This window comes from Rhinopithecus roxellana, chromosome 16, assembly GCF_007565055.1.
Source record: "Rhinopithecus roxellana isolate Shanxi Qingling chromosome 16, ASM756505v1, whole genome shotgun sequence".
Classification (NCBI taxonomy): Eukaryota; Metazoa; Chordata; class Mammalia; order Primates; family Cercopithecidae; genus Rhinopithecus; species Rhinopithecus roxellana.
In genome coordinates this window covers 24,054,010-24,077,208 of record NC_044564.1, presented here as the reverse complement: position 1 = coordinate 24,077,208, position 23,199 = coordinate 24,054,010, and the positions used below count along the sequence as shown (strand labels likewise).

At 43.1% G+C, this 23,199-nt stretch overlaps 1 protein-coding gene across 2 annotated transcripts; it reads right to left on the bottom strand.

The window, feature by feature from the left end:
* Positions 1–2,860: 2,860 nt before the first annotated feature.
* On the bottom strand, positions 2,861–17,030 carry FAM205C (family with sequence similarity 205 member C). Of its 2 annotated transcripts, none has more exons than XM_030920063.1 (5): positions 16,831–17,030; positions 16,294–16,339; positions 15,695–15,755; positions 7,130–7,236; positions 2,861–3,425 (listed from the first exon to the last, which is right to left on the bottom strand). In XM_030920063.1, the coding sequence occupies exons 1-5, from the start codon at positions 16,972–16,974 to the stop codon at positions 3,142–3,144; spliced, it is 642 nt and encodes a 213-aa protein (XP_030775923.1). In that variant the 5' UTR covers positions 16,975–17,030; the 3' UTR covers positions 2,861–3,141. The 2 variants fall into 2 exon arrangements, with proteins under 2 accessions (XP_030775923.1, XP_030775922.1); XM_030920062.1 differs by having other exon boundaries at positions 2,861–3,428; positions 6,743–7,236; positions 16,831–17,016.
* Positions 17,031–23,199: the final 6,169 nt, after the last annotated feature.

The window sequence follows — 23,199 nt, the reverse complement described above, 5'->3', positions numbered from 1 at the left end:
CATAGAGGAGAGGGACTAGAATTTGAGTGAATGAGTGGAGATAACTGAGCCCTTGTGTCTGAGGATCTCCAACAACATGGAATGTTGAGCAGAGCAAGTTTCTGCTCCTGCTCAGGGATTCCCAGTCCCTGGAGGGTGACAAGAGGGTGGCATGACAGGACTGAACAAAGCAAAGTGATGCTTCCACATTTACTTCTGCACTCAGCATATTCTATGACTTCCCTGCTAGGGGTGAGCAGGTACAAAAGTCAAGCAATCCTGATGGCCAGTTGCCTGAAATTACCATAATCGAAATCTGGGGGGCATGCAGGAGCCTATAGGGGAGCATGGGAAGGACCTGCTCCACCCACCCTAAACCAAGATGTATGCACATTAACCCCAGATTCCCACCTGATGCTGCTGTGACCCTTCTGAGTCACTTTCTTTTAGTCGTGTCCGTTCCTCCATTACTCACCTGAGGCTATTCTTCTCAGGGTCATTAGTGATCTCTATATTGCTAAATCTAATGATCAACTATAAGTCCTCATATTAATTGACTGATTGGCAACTTGTCATTCCATTGGTCACCTTCTCCTTGAAACACTTTTGTTTCTTGGCTTCCAGTATGCCGCTCTTCTAGCTTTCCTTCTGTCTTGCTGGCTGCTGTGTCTCAGTCTCCTCTGCCTACCGGTTCTTCCTCCTCTTCTCAATCTTTGACATTAAAGAGTCCCGAAGACCAGTCCTTAGATCTCTTTCATTTAAGCAACATACATTCATCTCAAACAATACAAATGTGAACTCCTGACTCCCTTTCTCCCACCATCACCCAGTAACACCAAACCTACTCCAATGTCAGTATTTCCCACATCAATTAATGGCAACTTCGTCCTGCCGGTTGTTCAGGGCAAAAACTTTGGTGCCATCCTTGACATTTTTTTTCTCTAATTGTCCACATCCAATCTATCAGTAAATCCTATTGTCTCTACCTTGAAAATGAACCCAGCGTCTAAATGCCTGTAATCTCCTCTGCTGCTGTAATTACTGAAGTAACCTTAAAACTAAATCTCCCTGCTTCTACTCTAATCTATACCCCCAATGCTCTATTTTTAGCACCATGACCTAAGTGATCCTTTTAAGATATAAGTCAGATCTAAGCAGACCCCCTAATAGCCCCCAATTTACTCAAAGTAGGAGCTAGCTTCCTTGCTGGCTTCCTACCAGGCCTTATACCATGTGGCCCCTTACCACTCTGGAGTCATCCTCTACCACTTTCTCCCTTTATTCCTTTATTACTCTGCTTTAGGTTCACTGGCTTCCTTGTTCCTTCTGACAGACTGGGCAGTCGCCAACCTCCAGGCATCTGCATTAGCTATAATTTCTGGCTGGAATGCTCTTCCTCATTTACCCATGTGGCTTACTCTCTTATCACCCTCAAGTCCTTGCTGACATGTTGATTTCCTAGTGAGACCTGCCCTGAGCTTCTTATTTAAAACTATACTCCCATTCAAGTCTTCTCTAATCCCATTACCCTTATTTTTTACATATATCTGGTCACCTTCTATATACTATGTTTTTAATTTATACTTCTTTTCTCTTCCTCCCAGGCATGCTCCCATCGTAAGCTCCTTGAGAGAGCAGATTTTTTTTCCCTCTTATGTTCACTGCTGTATTCCTGGTGCCTATAAAAGTGCCTGGCATATAATAGGTGCTCAATATTTATTGAAGGAATGAAGAATGGGTGAATGAATGCCATTCATTCTCCAGCTTGGCAACCTCATTCTGATCCCTTAAATATTTTACTGTGTGTTTTTTAAAATTATTATACAGGAGTTTCTCCAGTGAGTCACTATTCTCTGACACGGCATGCTGTTGTTTGACACCATGCCTCTGTTCGTGTTGTCCTCTCAGGCTGGGGAAGCCTCTCTACTCCCTACCTCCTTCCCAGCTAACGCCTACTCATCCTTTGGAACTCAACCTACATATCATCTCTTCTAGGAAACTTTCCATGAACATCCCCCAAAACTAGATTAAGTGCCCTCCTATGTACTTTCATCTTATTGCTTCTAATGACTTTTTATATGACTGTCTATCCCAGAGTTCATGAGCTTTATGAGACAAGGCCTGTGTATTGTTCACTGTTGTCTCTGTAGTGCCTGGCACAGTGCCCGACACACAGCAAGTACTTGAATATTTGAATTGTTGAGTGCAAGACTCAGCCCAAAGTTGTTTTTATTTTGACCCTTTTAGGGATCTCTTCATCAACTAGTCTTCATTCTAGGCAGCATTCATTCCATGCAAATGAAAGGCAATGGAGGTTGGAACAGGCAACAGGACTAGAGTGGGCTCTCAGGTGGGTTACCCTTAAAGATCTCAATAACAACAGGGAAAAGACAGGGAGATTCTATCATCTGGTTTTGACATCTGTCACATTAGCTGTGTGCTTTTGATAAACGTTCCTAAAGGAAGGTGCACCATGGCACTCTAAAGGACCTTCCCTGCAGGTTGTGAGCATCTACTGTATAGAAGTCATCAATGAATTTTGCCTGTGGGCCAAACATGCATTAGATTCCTGGCCACTGTTTCTTATACTATCGTCATGTCCATGTTGATCCTCTGAACCCAAAACACCATGGGACAATAGAATTCAAGCCTGACCTTCACCTTCAGTGCACCTAAAACAAGGGCCTTTCTTCTCTGTTCAAGTCCCTTTGTCCACATTCTAGGGTGGGGCTGGGAGGAGTCATGTGGAATGCTGACCCATCTGAAATAAAATGTGATTTAAGCTTCTATACCACATAAGAATTACTTTTTAGGTCCTTTACCCTCTCTGACTATCACATACTACACTGAAAATGAGGAGGCACAAACAGGTGGCTCTTTGCTTAAAGGTACAAAGTATATTTGGAGAATGCCCTGCTTCACCTGCATGTTAATGGAAATGGCAATGAAAGCCTTTTTCAAGGGGATGCAGAGGTTCAGGAACCTATGAACTCCTTTTTCTTGTAATGGGTATTCTTGCATAAACCAGTGCCTTCTGCTGAGGTGAGTTGAGACCTGGGATAGATTTCCTGGTTGAGTGGCACAAGTCATTTGAGGACAGAGTTTGGAACATTTGTAGGAGTGGCACAGGACCCAGGATTGGCTGGGCTGAAGGGAGTGTTGCTAGAGCAGATTATTTAGGCACTGGGGGGCATCAGAGAAGATCAGGCCTTCCTCCTCAGTAGAAGGAGGCTGAGCCTCAGGGTCCTCTGTTGTCTTCTCTGTTGTAGCTCCCCACACATGATATTTGGTGACAGTTGGACTCTTCTCAACGTTTTTTGTCCTGTCTTGGGTCACTGTCTCAGCCTTAGAAAGGAGAATGGATTCCTCATGCCTTCGATCTTTCATTTCAGGGTTAATCCAGTGCAGAAACAGCTTCATCTTGTTATCCAAGCTAACTTCTGGAGCTTCTGGAAGGATGATGCTCTTGTAAGTATGGACTCCCCTTACCAGACCCCGCAACTCTTATTCCTAGAAAGTGTGGCCCTGCAAATTTTGACCCTGCAAATTTTGCCCTGTAAAACATGGCCCTGAACCATTTGACCCTGAAAACTTTGAATCTGAAAAATATTTACCCCTTCAAATACTGTACTTGTAAAATTTCGGCCCAGCAATTAATGGCCCAGTAAGTTGGCCCTTTAAGCTCTGGGCACTCCAGGTTTGGCATTCTCAGAAATCCTTGTTTGGATGAGGTTATTCAGCTTACTCTAACAGCTTTGCAAATTATTCTTATCTGGTCTTTTGCCCCAAGTAATCCTGGAGGATGCTCTTACAACTCAAGGTTAGGGAGAAGCTGGTGAAGGAGCAATAGCCAGTACTGAGAAGATGAAAATGGGACTCCGCAGATCCAGACAGATCCTTGCTAGTCCCTGCTCAAGGCAACCATCTTAGCTAAACTAAAGTTTTACCTGAGAAAGATCCCGGAGATATATTTGGCAAATTGTGAGCTCTAGAGTTCTGCTTAGATGTGCCCCTGTTCGCCCCTGAACCTCGGCAGAAAGGGTGCTCTCTCTGGCTGGGGAGAGCTCCAATGCTGTCCAGATACCCCCTTCTCTAAGATTCCCAGCTGCTTTGAACATCATCGAATGTCACTGGGTTGTCTGTTTTCTCTGCCGAAGTAGGGACTTGTCCTCACTTTTGCAAAGACCTGGTCTAAGAGGTTCAGGGCCCTCCAGGCTGGGTTGTTGACTCCAGCCTCCAGCTGAACAGAAAGTACCTGGGCCTCTGTTATACCCCCACTGGGTGTGAGATCCCAGAATCCCAGTGGGCATGGGGTACTGCTCAGGAACTAGATCACTTGTAGCTCTGCTGCACTGTCTTTGGTTCAACTGCAAGCTGTTCTTTCAGGCCAACCCATTCTGGATCTGGGGCACATGGGATGCCTGGTGGGATATGGAGTTTCTGGAGCAAGGTTTTCCCTTGGTTTAGCAATCTTTAGACTCCTAAAGGATCCCTGAGTGGAGATTCTTTGGGATGGTCAAAATTTGTTCCCTGAATTCCCTTGTCTTTATGGGACTTCCCAAATGTATCTTGAGGAATTTATTTTTCAGGTAAAAATTTAGTTTGGCCAAGATGGGTGCCTTGAGTGATTAGGGCCTGTGAGGATCTGTCTGCCTCTCTAGTGGTACCATCTCCAGCAGCTTGTATTTTAGCCCAGAACACTTGTACATTATCTACACAAGCCTCATTGGTGTTTTGAAAGCATGGCCCAGGACTTATACTTTGCTGTTCGGATGAGACTGAGTCAGAGGCTCTGATGGGCTCAATCTGTGATTGTGGATTCATGAATGAGTGCCTGGACCACAGCCCTGGAAAGAGCCACATAATAGAGAGCAGGCAGCCCTGACAGAAAGGCCAAAATTGTCTCAAGTTTCTCAGTGGCTTCCTGGTACAGGGTCTGAGGAGCTCAGGATCATCAGTAACAGCATCTCGTAAGGCCTGTTGCTGCTTGTCAAGGGCTCTCAATATTCAGAGTGTCCCTTCCTGATCTGTGTAGGGGCTGATATGTGTCACTTCCAGGTCCAGGTGTTTGCTTCTCAGAGGACAGGGGCACCAAGTTGCTGCCCAGGCCCTTGGAATACTGCAGACCCAGTGACTTGTAGTCCCAACAATGGCAGATGTGGGCAGGGACAATGCCCTAGCAGATCTTCCCATATTTGTAATCTATGTGGCTCTGCAACATGACCTTGGCCTGAGGAAACAATTGCAGACTGGCCCTCCTGCCACAGTGGATTAGAGCAGGCCACTATTCCCACTGGCCTCTGGTGCTGCATGTTGGGAAGACCCACATAGGTCAGGGTTGTGCTGCTCCAGGGCAGGGATTATTGGTCATCAGGTCACAGGAGGAACTGGATAGACTGCTGGATCTTTTGGATCAGGTCCCAGCAATGGCAAATCAACCCTCTGTTTCAATTGCTCCTGGAGGTAGAATTCCAGCAGCCTCTTGGCATGGTCTAGGAGAATGCTACCTCCCTCTTGAGGACTAAAATGGACTTCACCAATCAAAGAGGGTCCTGGATCTAGTGGGAAAGGCTGCAACATGTCTCAGGACTTACATTGTTTATTTCCTGGATCTACAGAGGTCTCTGGACAACAGCTGGCAAACTCCACTGAAGCTGGAGCTGCCTCTACAGCAGGTGCCACTCCAAGGCTTTCACTTAGCCGAAGTCAGATACAGGACATTGATCTGGGTTTGTCCATGGTCAGATGGAGAATGTGGGGGAAAAGATGGGGAAGGACGGGGGATTTTAATTAGTACAGAGGTGAAGGAGAAATCATTGAATAGAAAAGGCCAAGGGCTCCCCTGTTTGGGAGATCTCTAAAGGCAGACCAGGGATCTCTAAAGGCAGACAGTAATGTGCAGAAAAGAGAAACTACAGTAAGGTAGCTACAGATGTGGTACACTGAGGCCTCAGTGCATCCCCCAGGCAATGGACAGAGGCCACTTAGAAGTTGAAAGAGGGGAGAGGGTGGAGCTAGAGCCATGGGAGTTGGGATTTGTTCACAGTAATTTTTCTGCTCTGAGTCCATAGCAGATCCTTCAAAAACCCTGAAAGTTTAGGTGGACCAGCTAGCCTCCCATGAGTCAAGGAGATGGAAGCTCATCTGTTCGACAGAAGCCTTAGAGATAGCGTTCAGGGTGAAAGAAATGGCTGTTTGTCTGTTTTCCATCCTTTGGAAAATTAGAAGTGGTGTGGTATAAGCTGCCACAGGAACTCCTCCACAGATCTTGGGAGACCTCAAATGTGGGAATATGTGAAACAATATCCTTTTTTTTTTTTTTTTTTTTGGAGACAGAGTCTCGCTCTGTCACCCAGGCTGGAATGTAGTGGCACGATCTCGACTCAGTGCAAGCTCCGCCTCCCGGGTTCACGCCATTCTCCTGCCTCAGCCTCCCAAGTAGCTGGGACTACAGGCGCCCACCACCACGCCCGGCTAATTTCTTTTTGTATATTTAGTAGAGATGGGGTTTCACTGTGTTAGCGAGAATGGTCTCAATCTCCTGACCTCGTGATCTGCCCGCCTCGGCCTCCCAAAGTGCTGGGATTATAGGCGTGAACCACCTTGCCTGGCCAACAATATCCTTGTACTTGGAGATTCCTCAGGACTTTTTGGACACTGCAATAGCATTTGAAAGGAATGTAGGGTCATAGGGTGTTGTTTGAGGTTTAGGAGCTCTGGGTTCAGGGAAAGAAAGGGAATCTAGTGTTCAAGGGCTGCTGACCTTGGTTCTCCAGGACAAATTTGGAGTTGTTTTTCTTCCTCTCCTGCTGGCTCAGAGGAATTCCAGGCTTCTCAAAGTTTGAAGACAGAGATCCCATGACCTGGGACACAGCTGGGACTTGCGATCTCTGTCCTCGCTGAAAGTGATCAGCCCAGGAATCTTGGACGCTGTCTGCACCAGCTGACTGGGCAGCTGACTGGGTTAAAGATTTCTGATCCATTAATTGTGACAGTGTTGGAGTTACAGATGCCAGTGAAAGCTCTTTGGATTTCGGGGAACCCAGATCCTGACTATGCTCAAAAGGCACATTAGACGTAGACAAAGCCCCTAGGCAAGAGGAGCCTTGTGATGGCCCCTGTGAAGTCAGGGAGATCTGGTTGTTCTCACCCGCCAGTAATTGCTGAATCTCCAGAGCCATAACATTGCAAATTTGGCAGCAGGGATCTGCACACAGAATTCGCCGCACACTTCCTTCCTGAGGAAGCCAGCCCTGGCTGGGAAGAGAAACATGACAAACATTAATGATGGAGTGACCTCTGCCTTCTCAGAAAAGTGTGGGCCGGGGTTGGCATTGTCCTTTCCCAGTCCTGAAAATCCTGGGGCCTACACTGTCTTGTTGTCTACCTCTCTGCTTTTCTTTCTAAGAAAATGCCATTTGGAGGCCAGACACAGTGGCTTACGCCTGTAATCCTAGCACTTTGGGAGGCTGAGGCGGGTGGATCACCTGAGGTCAGGAGTTCGAGATCAGCCTGGTCAACATTGTGAAACCCTGTCTGTACTAAAAATACAAAAATTAGCCAGGCATGGTGGTGCATGCCTGTAGTCCCTGCTACTCAGGAGGCGGAGGTAGCAGAATCGCTGGAACCCGGGAGACAGAGCTTGCAGTGAGCTGAGAATGTGCCATTGTACTCCAGCCTGGTCAACAAGAGTGAAACTCTGTCTCAGAAAAAAGAAAAAAGAAAATAAAAAGAAAAAGCCATTCAGCAAGGTGGGCTGGGCTGACAGTCTGGAGCTTGTTGGGCAAGGCTTCAGACAACCCATGGGATGGCATGGCCCTCAGAGAAGCCTGGGAGCTGCGTTCAGTTCTTTGTTGACCGTGTTGAAAAGCTGAACTGGGAGAATGGAGCTAGGAGGTTAGCTGATGGGGCATCACCAGTTAGAACATAGATCAGTCTCATTTGAGGCTAAGAAACCCAAAGCCTGGTATTTGGGCTTGAAGTTCATATAGAACCTCTGTGTTCTGAGGGCTATTTGGTGTCCCTGCTGATATACCCAATGTCTTTTGGGACTCAATCCTGTTCTCTAGAAATCTTAAGAAATGGTTAAGATGATAGGCTGCCATCTGAGGGCTATCTCCGTACTGACAGAGCCAGTGGAGGTAATGTCAGCAGAGTCCAGTCAGACTCAGAGGAGAGAGAATAAAGAATAAGACAGGGATGACTTCTTTTTTTTTTTTTTTTTTTTCATTTTTTTATTATACTTTAAGTTCTAGGGTACATGTGCATAACGTGCAGGTTTGTTACATATGTATATTTGTGCCATGTTGGTGTGCTGCACCCATCAACTCGTCAGCACCCATCAATTCATCATTTATATCATGTATAACTCCCCAATGCAATCCCTCCCCCCTCCCCCCTCCCCATGATAGGCCCCAGGGATGACTTCTTTATGCAAAATCCATTCCTCTTGACTGAACAGCTTGTCTCATGGCTGAATGCAACCCCGTATAGAGTCTTTTATGAATTATACACTAGTACCAGCCTGAATTCTAGAACTACTGTGACCTAGCCCAAAGCAGAATTGGGTGACCTTCCCTCTTGAGATGTCTGGCCCAGCCCCCGTGACCTGGCAACTCTATCAACTAGCGAACCAGCCTCCACTGTGTATGTCTCCCTCCCATCCATTATCCCTCTTCTTTTTTTTTTTTTTTTAAGTAAATATAATTTTTATTTTATTTTTTGTTTTATTTTACTTTAAGTTCTGGAATACATGTGCAGAGCATGCAGGTTTGTTACACAGGTATACATATGCCATGGTGGTTTGCTGCACCTATCAACCCGTCTAAGAAAGATGCAACGTTAACCTTAATTGCCTACATTAGGTTAAGACAATGCCTAGAACATAATCAGCTCCCAGTAAATGTTTGTTCCAGTATTAAAATTTAAGAGAATCTTTCAGTTTTAAAACCTGAGAGTCTTTTAGTAACTTAACAGGAATTCAACTGAAGCCAGTGAGAAAATGGAACCTTCTAAGGTCATGAAAAAAATAACCAGAACATGTAAAAGAGTATCCTCAAAAGATATGTTCTATTCAATTAAGATAATATAGATTTATTCTGATTCCATCCAGGATACATCATTGAGAATAGTACTTCAATATTATTATTCCTGGTTAACACTAAATAATTTCTGTTACTATATTTTCTGTATAAATGAGAAAATATACCATTATTAATATCATAAATGTACTCCAATAGTCTCTGAGAATTTTTAAAGTTAGTATCATTTTTGTCCATTTATAAGTGTCCTTACTTATGTCAGTCACTCCTGTTTTTATATCTTGAAGCCACAAAGCTCATCACTATCAATTAGTTGGTGTCAGTGATGGCAAATTAAGGGCTAAAATTGTCAATGTCTACCTGTAAACTTCAAATAAATTCAAAAATATTAAAATGACCACCAGGGTCACTTCTTTTTATTTTATTTTATTTTATTTATTTTTTTATTATACTTTAAGTTCTAGGGTACATGTGCATAACGTGCAGGTTTGTTACATACGTATACTTGTGCCATGTTGGTGTGCTGCACCCATCAACTCGTCAGCACCCATCAATTCATCATTTATATCATGTATAACTCCCAATGCAGTCCCTCCCCCTCCCCCCTCCCCATGATAGGCCCCAGTGCGTGATGTTCCCCTTCCCGAGTCCAAGTGATCTCATTGTTCAGTTCCCACCTATGAGTGAGAACATGCGGTGTTTGGTTTTCTGTTCTTGTGATAGTTTGCTAAGAATGATGGTTTCCAGCTGCATCCATGTCCCTACAAAAGACGCAAACTCATCCTTTTTTATGGCTGCATAGTATTCCATGGTGTATATGTGCCACATTTTCTTAATCCAGTCTGTCACAGATGGACATTTGGGTTGATTCCAAGTCTTTGCTATTGTGAATGGTGCCGCAATAAACATACGTGTGCATGTGTCTTTGTAGTAGAATAATTTATAATCCTTTGGGTATATACCCAGTAGTGGGATGGCTGGGTCATATGGTACATCTAGTTCTAGATCCTTGAGGAATCGCCATACTGTTTTCCATAATGGTTGAACTAGTTTACAATCCCACCAACAGTGTAAAAGTGTTCCTATTTCTCCACATCCTCTCCAACACCTGTTGTTTCCTGACTTTTTAATGACTGCCATTCTAACTGGTGTGAGATGGTATCTCATTGTGGTTTTGATTTGCATTTCTCTGATGGTGAGTGATGATGAGCATTTTTTCATGTGTCTGTTGGCTGTATGAATGTCTTCTTTTGAGAAATGTCTGTTCATATCCTTTGCCCACTTTTTGATGGGGTTGTTTGTTTTTTTTCTTGTATATTTGTTTGAGTTCTTTGTAGATTCTGAATATTAGCCCTTTGTCAGATGAGTAGATTGCAAAAATTTTCTCCCATTCTGTAGGTTTCCTGCTCATTCTGATGGTAGTTTCTTTTGCTGTGCAGAAGCTCTTTAGTTTAATTAGATCCCATTTGTCAATTTTGGCTTTTGCTGCCATTGCTTTTGATGTTTTAGACATGAAGTCCTTGCCCATGCCTATGTCCTGAATGGTACTACCTAGATTTTCTTCTAGGGTTTTTATGGTATTAGGTCTAACATTTAAGTCTTTAATCCATCTTGAATTAATCTTCGTATAAGGAGTAAGGAAAGGATTCAGTTTCAGCTTTCTACTTATGGCTAGCCAATTTTCCCAGCACCAGTTATTAAATAGGGAATCCTTTCCCCATTTCTTGTTTCTCTCAGGTTTGTCAAAGATCAGATGGCTGTAGATGTGTGGTATTATTTCTGAGGACTCTGTTCTGTTCCATTGGTCTATAGCTCTGTGTTGGTACCAGTACCATGCTGTTTTGGTTACTGTAGCCTCGTAGTATAGTTTGAAGTCAGGTAGCGTGATGCCTCCAGCTTTGTCCTTTTGACTTAGGATTGTCTTGGCAATGCGGGCTCTTTTTTGGTTCCATATGAACTTTAAAGCAGTTTTTTCCAATTCTGTGAAGAAACTCATTGGTAGCTTGATGGGGATGGCATTGAATCTATAAATAACCTTGGGCAGTATGGCCATTTTCACGATATTGATTCTTCCTATCCATGAGCATGGTATGTTCTTCCATTTGTTTGTGTCCTCTTTTATTTCACTGAGCAGTGGTTTGTAGTTCTCCTTGAAGAGGTCCTTTACATCCCTTGTAAGCTGGATTCCTAGGCATTTTATTCTCTTTGAAGCAATTGTGAATGGAAGTTCATTCATGATTTGGCTCTCTGCTTGTCTGTTACTGGTGTATAAGAATGCTTGTGATTTTTGCACATTAATTTTGTATCCTGAGACTTTGCTGAAGTTGCTTATCAGCTTAAGGAGATTTTGGGCTGAGACAATGGGGTTTTCTAAATGTACAATCATGTCATCTGCAAACAGGGACAATTTGACTTCTTCTTTTCCTAACTGAATACCCTTGATTTCTTTCTCTTGCCTGATTGCCCTAGCCAGAACTTCCAACACTATGTTGAATAGGAGTGGTGAGAGAGGGCATCCCTGTCTTGTGCCAGTTTTCAAAGGGAATTTTTCCAGTTTTTGCCCATTCAGTATGATATTGGCTGTGGGTTTGTCATAAATAGCTCTTATTATTTTGATGTACGTTCCATCAATACCGAATTTATTGAGCGTTTTTAGCATGAAGGGCTGTTGAATTTTGTCAAAAGCCTTTTCTGCATCTATTGAGATAATCATGTGGTTCTTGTCTTTGGTTCTGTTTATATGCTGGATTACGTTTATTGATTTGCGAATGTTGAACCAGCCTTGGATCCCAGGGATGAAGCCCACTTGATCGTGGTGGATAAGCTTTTTGATGTGCTGCTGAATCCAGTTTGCCAGTATTTTATTGAGGATTTTTGCATTGATGTTCATCAGGGATATTGGTCTAAAATTCTCTTTTTTTGTTGTGTCTCTGCCAGGCTTTGGTATCAGGATGATGTTGGCCTCATTAAAATGAGTTAGGGAGGATTCCCTCTTTTTCTATTGATTGGAATAGTTTCAGAAGGAATGGTACCAGCTCCTCCTTGTACCTCTGGTAGAATTCAGCTGTGAATCCATCTGGTCCTGGACTTTTTTTGGTGGGTAGGCTATTAATTGTTGCCTCAATTTCAGAGCCTGCTATTGGTCTATTCAGGGATTCAACTTCTTCCTGGTTTAGTCTTGGGAGGGTGTAAGTGTCCAGGAAATTATCCATTTCTTCTAGATTTTCTAGTTGATTTGCGTAGAGGTGTTTATAGTATTCTCTGATGGTAGTTTGTATTTCTGTGGGGTCGGTGGTGATATCCCCTTTATCATTTTTTATTGCGTCTATTTGATTCCTCTCTCTTTTCTTCTTTATTAGTCTTGCTAGCGGTCTGTCAATTTTGTTGATCTTTTCAAAAAACCAACTCCTGGATTCATTGATTTTTTGGAGGGTCTTTTGTGTCTCTATCTCCTTCAGTTCTGCTCTGATCTTGCCTTCTGCTAGCTTTTGAATGTGTTTGTTCTTGCCTCTCTAGTTCTTTTAATTGTGATGTTAGAGTGTCAATTTTAGATCTTTCCTGCTTTCTCTTGTGGGCATTTAGTGCTATAAATTTCCCTCTACACACTGCTTTAAATGTGTCCCAGAGATTCTGGTATGTTGTATCTTTGTTCTCATTGGTTTCAAAGAACATCTTTATTTCTGCTTTCATTTTGTTATGTACCCAGTAGTCATTCAGGAGCAGGTTGTTCAGTTTCCATGTAGTTGAGCGGTTTTGATTGAGTTTCTTAGTCCTGAGTTCTAGTTTGATTGCACTGTGGTCTGAGAGACAGTTTGTTATAATTTCTGTTCTTTTACATTTGCTGAGGAGTGCTTTACTTCCAATTATGTGGTCAATTTTGGAATAAGTGCGATGTGGTGCTGAGAAGAATGTATATTCTGTTGATTTGGGGTGGAGAGTTCTATAGATGTCAATTAGGTCCGCTTGGTGCAGAGATGAGTTCAATTCCTGGATATCCTTGTTAACTTTCTGTCTCATTGATCTGTCTAATGTTGACAGTGGAGTGTTGAAGTCTCCCATTATTATTGTATGGGAGTCTAAGTCTCTTTGTAAGTCTCTAAGGACTTGCTTTATGAATCTGGGTGCTCCTGTATTGGGTGTATATATATTTAGGATAGTTAGCTGTTCCTGTTGAATTGATCCCTTTACCATTATGTAATGGCCTTCTTTGTCTCTTTTGATCTTTGATGGTTTAAAGTCTGTTTTATCAGAGACTAGGATTGCAACCCCTGCTTTTTTTTGTTCTCCATTTGCTTGGTAGATCTTCCTCCATCCCTTTATTTTGAGCCTATGTATGTCTCTGCATGTGAGATGGGTCTCCTGAATACAGCAGACTGATGGGTCTTGACTCTTTATCCAGTTTGCCAGTCTGTGTCTTTTAATTGGAGCATTTAGTCCATTTACATTTAAGGTTAACATTGTTATGTGTGAACTTGATCCTGCCATTATGATATTAACTGGTTATTTTGCTCGTTAGTTGATGCAGTTTCTTCCTAGCCTCGATGGTCTTTACATTTTGGCATGTTTTTGCAATGGCTGGTACCGGTTCTTTTCCATGTTTAGGGCTTCCTTCAGGGTCTCTTGTAAGGCAGGCCTGGTGGTGACAAAATCTCTAACCATTTGCTTATCTGTAAAGGATTTTATTTCTCCTTCACTTATGAAACTTAGTTTGGCTGGATATGAAATTCTGGGTTTAAAATTGTTTTCTTTAAGAACGTTGAATATTGGCCCCCACTCTCTTCTGGCTTGTAGAGTTTCTGCCGAGAGATCTGCTGTTAGTCTGATGGGCTTCCCTTTGTGGGTAACCCAACCTTTCTCTCTGGCTGCCCTTAAGATTTTTTCCTTCATTTCAACTTTGGTGAATCTGGCAATTATGTGTCTTGGAGTTGCTCTTCTGAGGAGTATCTTTATGGCGTTCTCTGTATTTCCTGAATTTGAATGTTGGCCTGCCCTACTAGATTGGGGAAGTTCTCCTGGATGATATCCTGAAGAGTGTTTTCCAACTTGGTTCCATTTTCCCCCTCACTTTCAGGCACCCCAATCAGACGTAGATTTGGTCTTTTTACATAATCCCATACTTCTTGCAGGCTTTGTTCATTTCTTTTTCTTCTTTTTTCTTTTGGTTTCTCTTCCCGCTTCATTTCATTCATTTGATCCTCAATCGCTGATACTCTTTCTTCCAGTTGATCCAGTCGGTTACTGAAGCTTGTGCATTTGTCACGTATTTCTCGTGTCATGGTTTTCATCTCTGTCATTTCGTTTATGACCTTCTCTGCATTAATTAGTCTAGCTGTCAATTCTTCCACTCTTTTTTCAAGATTTTTAGTTTCTTTGCGCTGGGTACGTAATTCCTCCTTTAGCTCTGAGAACTTTGATGGACTGAAGCCTTCTTCTCTCATCTCGTCAAAGTCATTCTCTGACCAGCTTTGATCCATTGCTGGCGATGGGCTGCGCTCCTTTGCAGGGGGAGATGCGCTCTTATTTTTTGAATTTCCAGCTTTTCTGCCCTGCTTTTTCCCCATCTTTGTGGTTTTATCTGTCTCTGGTCTTTGATGATGGTGACGTACTGATGGGGTTTTGGTATAGGTGTCCTTCCTGTTTGATAGTTTTCCTTCTGACAGTCAGGACCCTCAGCTGTAGGTCTGTTGGAGATTGCTTGAGGTCCACTCCAGACCCTGTTTGCCTGGGTATCAGCAGCAGAGGTTGCAGAAGATAGAATATTGTTGAACAGCGAGTGTACCTGTCTGATTCTTTGGAAGCTTCCTTTCAGGGGTGTACTCCACCCTGTGAGGTGTGGGGTGTCAGACTGCCCCTAGTGGGGGATGTCTCCCAATTAGGCTACTCAGGGGTCAGTGACCCACATGAGCAGGCAGTCTGTCCCTTCTCAGATCTCAACCTCCGTGTTGGGAGATCCACTGCTCTCTTCAAAGCTGTCAGACAGAGTTGTTTGCATCTGCAGAGGTTCTGCTGCTTTTTTGTTGTTGTTATTTATCTGTGCTCTGTCCCCAGAGGTGGAGTCTACAGAGACAGGCAGGTTTCCTTGAGCTGCTGTGAGCTCCACCCAGTTGGAGCTTCCCAGCGGCTTTGTTTACCTACTTAAGCCTCAGCAATGGCGGGCGCCCCTCCCCCAGCCTCACTGCTGCCTTGCAGTTAGATCGCAGACTGCTGTGTTAGCAATGAGGGAGGCTCTGTGGGCGTGGGACCCTCCCGGCCAGGTGTGGGATATATTCTCCTGGTGTGCCCGTTTGCTTAAAGCGCAGTATTGGGGTGGGAGTTACCCGATTTTCCAGGTGTTGTGTGTCTCAGTTCCCCTGGCTAGGAAAAGGGATTCCCTTCCCCCTTGCGCTTCCCAGGTGAGGGGTTGCCTCGCCCTGCTTCAGCTCTCGCTGGTTGGGCTGCAGCAGCTGACCAGCACCGATTGTCCGGCACTCCCTAGTGAGATGACCCCAGTACCTCAGTTGAAAATGCAGAAATCACCGGTCTTCTGTGTCGCTCGCGCTGGGAGTTGGAGACTGGAGCTGTTCCTATTCGGCCATCTTCCCATTATCCCTCTTCTTATCTCTACCCCAAGCCAAGCTGAGAAATGATCACAGACCAGACTAGCAGCTGGGAGACTGCAGAGAACAAGAGATTACCTTTTCATGAGAAAGAGCAGCTTCCACAACTTCTTGGCTTCTTCCTGAGAAGTTCTCCTAGCTGAGGAAACAGAAGATAGTGTTATGTGGAACTGGAGAGGATTCAGGAACATCCTATAAGAAGTTGAAGGCCTTTTAATGAGAGGATATTGAAAACCCCAAGAGTCAGAACACTAAGTCACATCTGTGTACAACTTAACTGTTTACAATGTGTTGTTCTGTACCTCATCTCATTTGTTCTTCACCATCACACTGGGAGTGAGGAAGGCTCATCACATGCCCATTTTATGGAGAACAAGACTGAGAGTTGAAGTGAGTTCCACAGGTTTGTAAAACTAGTAAATGACAGAGTTGAGGACTTATGCCCTACTTCTTCCTTCTTTATTCTCAGGAGGATAAGATAGAGAATTTTTTTAATGTCCCTAGGCTCTGATTTTCCACCCAAGGAAGTCTTCCATGAGAAATTGTCCCTAGGGGGGTACTAGAGTCTGCAGTGGTTAGAGCACCTGGCTCTTAGCAGCAGGGGTCATAGAGGGGTCAGGATCCATGGGAACCTCACCCACAGTAGAAGCGAATCAGAGGAGAGACTGGGACTTTACCTCTTGATGTTCTATCTCCAGACTTTTGTTGGACTCTTCGGTGACACTTAAAGACAAAAACATTAGAATGTAAAGCTGCTACACCATTTTTTCCCATATCTAAAATGAAACAAAACTCATAAACATTTCCCAATCTTTTTCTGTGTTCCAATTTTACATACTCTTCTTTCCTTTCTATATTCTTTTTCACCCCAAGAGTTTCCTTATTTGCTTGTTTCTGACTCCCTTTCAGGCTCTTCCATACTCCATGCCTCCCGCCCTCATTCCTTTCATAAGTTCTGTGGGGACTTTAGGATGAGATGGGAGGAAAAGTGGAACAGATTAAAGGATGGGTGGGTCTAGAAGCCAAAGGAGTTCAGCCATCAAATGGCCCTAAATAGCCGCCAACCAGAATAATCACCCGAATTGGGAGCTCTTCTGGTATCCAGTGAGGAAACCCCCTTAAAAAAGCAAGGGCTAACAGTAACAAGAGAAAGCTGGGGGATAAAGTCTTGTTTGAGGCACATCAATTTAGCCATGGTCATAGTGTTTCCCTACCCGGCAACAGCTCCTGTTAGGTCCCAACCTTAATTTTTGGCGGCTCTTTTTCACTTGCCAAATAATTAATGCAATAATGCAGATGGATCCATAGGTGTATAAGGGATGTCCAACATCCCACAAAACAAAGGTAGGGCTTAACATGATCTAAACCTCACTAGCCATCCTTCTCCCTAGTCTTTCACTGTCTTGGAACCTAATACCTCCAGATTCTACACCTCATCATTTCTGCCTCACAGAAGAGGGATCCAAACCACCAGACCGCATCACAAAGCCCTCCTGTTCCACAAGGCAGGAATAGCATCACAGACCTTTGTCTGTTTTTGGAGAGGCTTACTGTGGTGATTCAATGTTCAGATGAGGGTGTCTGGTGCTCTGTATGGGCTATAGAGCCTGGGGCAAAAGATACCAAGGTCATGGGCAGCATGTACCTTTTCATGTTCACTCTACTCTCTATACCCTTATGGCTCAGCTCTCTCCTTTACTACAATGGCCTGACACCTATCCCTATAAAACGAAGTCTATATACACTACATGCCCTATAAGAGAGACAGTGGGTAGATCAGAGGAACTCCATGAACTACATCATCTGTACTGGGAAGATAACAACAACAACAACAACAACAAAAACAGAGGATAGGGCAGGCATCATATTGTTAAATCTTGGAAACTGATTTTTAATGTCACCAGCAATGATATATGGTCAGTACAGAGAGGTCCAGAAAGAGGGCAATGTATGACGTGTCAAGGAAAGGACAAAGCTGTTGTTCTTTTAAATAACTTTCTGAGAGTTAAAGAAGGACTCCTCCCAATCTGTGTGGTCCAGCCTGAGATGGGTGAGCAGAGATTGTAAGCACTACCTTTCAAGGAGGCAAATGAATGATGCTCACTTCTGGAGCTCTGTACAAGGCTTGATTTTCCAGAATCGCCTCTACAGATTTTATAGCATCTAGCCTATTCATGGAGGTGAGTTATTGGCGAAACTTTCGATTAAGGTCAACAAACTTGTGGCTCTTTGGTTGAATCCACCATGGTCGGAATGTTTGCCTGAAAGAGTGTTTTATGAAAATCTGAATTTGAATAACTTTAGGCAGAGCAGGATTTTCCCTCATTCAACCCTAGGATCTGCCTCTCCTATGCCCACTGATTCTCACATTAATGTTAACTTCATGACCCCGATCAATATTATGGCATGTCCCATAATATTGATCCCTAGGATTTCTGAGTTTCCTTGAGAAGTTCTTGCCCTGATAAGAGTGGTTGCTCTTAGGCTCAAAATCTCTGAAAAGGGGCTGGGTACGGTGGCTCACGCCTGTATTCCCAGCACTTTGGGAAGCTGAGGCAGGTGGATAACCTGAGGTCAGGAGTTCAAGACCAGCCTGGCCAACATGGTGAAACCCTGTCTCTACTAAAAATACAAAAAATTAGCCAGGCGTAGTGGTGGGCACCTGTAATCCCAGCTACTCAGGAGGCTGAAGCAGGAGAATCACTTGAACTCAGAAGGCACAAATTGCAGTGAGCCGAGATCACACCACTGCACTCCAGCCTGGGTGACAGAATGAGACTCTGCCTCAAAAACAAACAAAATCTCTGAAAAGGGTATTTGATCCTTCTTCCAGCATTCGTTCCTCCACCAGACAGGAATAGTGAGCACTCAGTACGTGCTTAACCCTAAGTTGGGCAGTGTGAAGAGTACAAAGACATTTGGGTTGTGTTGCATACCTGCTTTCAAGATTCTTAAATATCTAGTTTCAAAGACAAGGCATTCACAAGAACCAAAAGCCAACCTTTTGCTGGGGAAGGAGCTGGAGAAGGGGGAAATCAAGTGTTATTGTTTAATGGGTACAGGAGTTTCTGTTTGGGGTGATGAATACAACCATCTTATTCATAAGTGAATACCCTTAATGGCACTGAATTGTACACTTAAAAATAACTAAAATGGTAAATTTTATATTAAGCATATCTTACCATAACTTAAAAACAACCAAAAAATTCATTAGCACAAGGGTTTCTTTTTGAACTAGCTATAAGGAAAATTATTCTGAAAATGATTTGACAAACAAATGGATTAGTGAACATTTTTCTCTTTTTTTTTTTTATTTCCATAGGTTATTAGGGAACAGGTGGTGTTTGGTTACATGAGTAAGTTCTTTAGTGATTTGTGAGATTTTGGTGCACCCATTACTTGAGCAGTGTACACTGTACCCTATTTGTAGTCTTTTATCCCTCGCCCTCTCCCACTCCTCCTCCCAAGTCCCCAAAGTTCATTGTATCATTCTTATGCCTTTGCGTCCTCATAGCTCCAATATATCAGTGAGAACAGATGATGTTTAGTTTTCCATTTCTGAGTTACCTCACTTAAAATAATAGTCTTCAGTCTCATCCAGGTCGCTGTAAATGCCATTAATTCATTCCTTTTTATGGCTGAGTAGTATTCCATCTCATATATATATACACCACAGTTTCTTTATCCACTCATTGACTGATAGGCATTTGGGTTGGTTCCACATTTTTGCAATTGCAAATTGTGCTGCTATAAACATGCGTGTGCAAGTATCTTTTTCGAATGACTTATTTTCCTCTGAGTAGATACCCAGTAGTGGGATTGCTGGATCGAATGGTAGTTCTACTTTTAGTTCTTTAAGGAATCTTCACACTGTTTTCCATAGTGGTTGTCCTAGTTTGCATTCCCACCAGCAGTGTAAAGTGTTCCCTGATTACCACATCCATGCCGACATCTACTGTTTTTTGATTTTTTGATTATGGCCATTCTTGCAGGAGTAAGGTGATATCACATTGCAGTTTTGATTTGCATTACTGAACATTTTTCTTAAATGTCCTTCTTATACCTACAAAAGGAAAATAGATTTTCATATTAAGGATAATTTAAGAAGAGCCCGTCCTGAAAATTGGATGAATTTGAGCTATTTCAACATCTGCCCTGAACTTGCAAATTCCATAATACAGGAATGAGAAGACTTTTTCAACCAAAGAACGCTGAATGAAAGGTTAACAAAAATCAATTAAAAGGCAGTTTGAGTCAGCTGTTTAGTAGCAGGTTATCAACATACCTGCAAAGTAGCCTGGATCCTTCATTACTTTTATTACTCCTACTTAACCAGCTGCTGCCACCCTCTATGGGGCTATAACAGTTCTATCACCCATTAGCCTGACCTCTTGCCCCCGGCAAAATCACCACATTCTGCAAATCCTGCACCTGCTCCTACCGGTGCACTACTTACCTCACAGATAACCCGCAGCCTCTGCCCTCTGACCAAGACATTAAAACCGTCTACTGAAAACTCCGCTCCAGCAATTCTCCTGGCCCTTGCTCCTCTGTCTCAGAGCTGAGGAATTAGAGCAAAGGGCTGAGCCAAAAATGGTCTCATGCCTTTTTGCAGATTAGGCCTTTAGCATAGGTTTATTTACTGGTTTGGGGCTCATCGACAAGGGTGCTTGTGCGGACAGGACAGTGGGATCAGTGTCTTCCTAAACAAGGGCACATTCATGTAATGAACACAGCTAAGCCTGGCATTTCTCACGATGTGGGCATGGATCATCACATTTGCCCTTTCTGCCTTGTAGTTGAGAGCAAATAGCAAACAAGGGAGATGAAGTACATGAAAAGCCTCTGTGGATGCTGGAGGGCTGCACAACTATCAAGGGTTCTTCATTTGTTTCTAGAAAACTTGCTTTAAGCCAGACCCTGCTTTCATTATAATGCTGCAGAGCCACAATGATCGCAATAGAATTTCTTCAAGGAACTGTTCATGGCTACCAGTTCATATGTACCATGGGTCCTATCACCTTGTAAAGAAAAATGTGACTGACATGCCACTGATGTGAGACTTGTCCCTCCACACAAGCCTTACGAAAGAGCTTCGCTGTGTCTCATACTCAGAAAATACTAGTGAACATCTCAAATATACCAAGGTGCCGGGGACAGAGATGCATAGTTGCTGCGACTCAGCGGCAACACTTTTATAGATGAGCACCTTTGTTAATGCCCAAGAGCTAGAATTTCCAGGGAGTTGGGCAGGAAGCCTCAGAGCAGTGTCAGGCAGCAGAGCCACCAGAGCTCACACAGCGGATTACTACCCAATGCAGGAGTGTGGGGAGTAACGGTAGATGACAGCCAGAGACACTAGAGGGCAGCACATGCCCACCCAATACGCCTAGTCCTGTGACATCTCTACCCTGACAGGAATTTTCAAAGGTTTTCTTCTCCAGTGGGCTCTCAATCCCAGCCTTACATCAGAATCACTCGGGAGCTTGTTAAAAATATAGATTTCCTGGTTTCACTCCAGACTAATGAATCGGAATCTCTATGTGCAGGGTCCAGCAACCTGTATATTAAATAAGTATCAAAAATAACCCTTAAGCAAGAAGGCACTGAGCTATGGATTTGTATTTGAGACTCTGAAGAAACTATGTCCCTCCCCTCACGCTCAAAATTTGATTGAATTTCAGAGGCATTGACTCCACTTATGGACACCATGGGGAACTCAAGGAGCCTGGTTAAGAAATTTGAATACAATTTATGCCAAGCAAAACACCATCACTCAGAGGTGGGAGCCTCAGCAAGGCCAGGGTCCTTCATGTTTTAAAAAGTCATAGGAACTTTGGGAAAAAAGAGAGCAGACCAATAACCAATATTGAGAATGAGAGAGGTGACTCACCAAAATTCCAAAGATATTTAAAGGACAATCAATTAATGTGAAGGCCAAGTACAGAGGCTCATGCCTGTAATCCCAGCACTTTGGGAGGCTAAGGTGGGTGGATCACTTGAGTTCAAGAGTTTGAGACCAGCCTGGGCAACATGGCAAAACTCCATCTCTACAAAAACTATAAAAATTGGCTGGGCATGGTGGTGTGCACCTGCAGTCTCAGCTACTCAGGAGGCTGAGGTGGGAGGATCGCTTTTTGCCTGAGAGGTGGAGGTTGCAGCAAGCTGAGATCTTACCACTGTACTTCAGTCTAGGTGACAGAGTAAGCCCCTGTCTTAATAACGATAATAATGTGAAACTTTTAATGTCTATAAATTGACAACAAAAAAATTGACAACTTTAATGTCTATAAATTGACAACTGCTATGGTTTGAATGTGTTCCTTCCAAACTTTATGTGTTGGGAACTTAATCCCCAGTGTAACAGTGTTGGGACGTGGGGACTTTTGGGAGGTGTTTTAGGTCATGAGAACAGAGTGGATTGATGCCACTATAAAAAGGGTTTGCAGGAGTGGGTTCTCTCTCTTCTACTTTTCTGCCCTTCTTCCACGTGAGGACAGAGCAAGGAAGCCCTCATCAAATGCTGGTACCTTCCCACCCTCCAGAACTGTGAGAGAATAAATTCTGCCCTTATAAATTACCCAATCTGTGGTATTCTGTAACAACAGCACAAAATGGACTAAGACTGGACAAATTACTTGAAAGACACAAACTATCAAAACTTACTCAAGAAGAAATAGATAACCTGAATGGCCTTATATCCGTTTAGAGAAATTGCATTTGTAGTTTAAATCTTGTCTCAAAATAATTCTTGTCAAGGAAACTCTATTTCTTTATGTCCATATTTCTTCACTAGTGAATTCTAACAAATATTTGAGGAAGAAATAATATCAATTCTACATAAATTCTTTCAAAAATTTAAAAAGAAGAGAATACTTCTCAATTCATTGTTTGAGGCCAGGATTGCCTTGATACCAAATCCAAAGACATTACAAGAATTGAAAACTAGAGACCAACATTTTTCATGAACGTGAATGCAAAAGTTCTTAACATTTTAGCAAATCAAATTCAGCAACATATAATTGGTAGGAAATACAGAGGGCAAACAAACATGATAGACCACGGGGATGCAATTGGCAGAATCAGGACTATGGACAAAGGATCTACTTTCTTCCACAAAAAAATTATAAGAAGAAAAGTTAAAGCAATGGAGCAGAATCTATGTATTAAAAGAGCATTAAGAGACATTTCAACTACTTGAAGTTTGTGGGCTGTGTTTATGTTCTGATTCCAACAAACAAATTATAGAAAATAAAAACGGGGTCGGGCGTGGTGACTGGCCAGGTGTGGTGGCTCATGCCTATAATCCCAGCACTTTGGGAGGCTGAGGTGGATAGATCACATGATGTCAGGAGTTTGAGAAAATAAAAATAAATTTATAAGCCTATCAAGGGAATTTAAGCACTGATAGGGTATTTGATGATATAGGGAAATTATTATGAACTTTCCAGGTTTAATAATGGTAGCTCTGTCATTTTAAAAGCTTGTATATGTTTAGATGCATTCTGAAATATTTAATGGTATAATTCTCTGATAACTGGAATTTATTTCAAAATGAGGAGGTAAATAGTGTGGGGTATAGA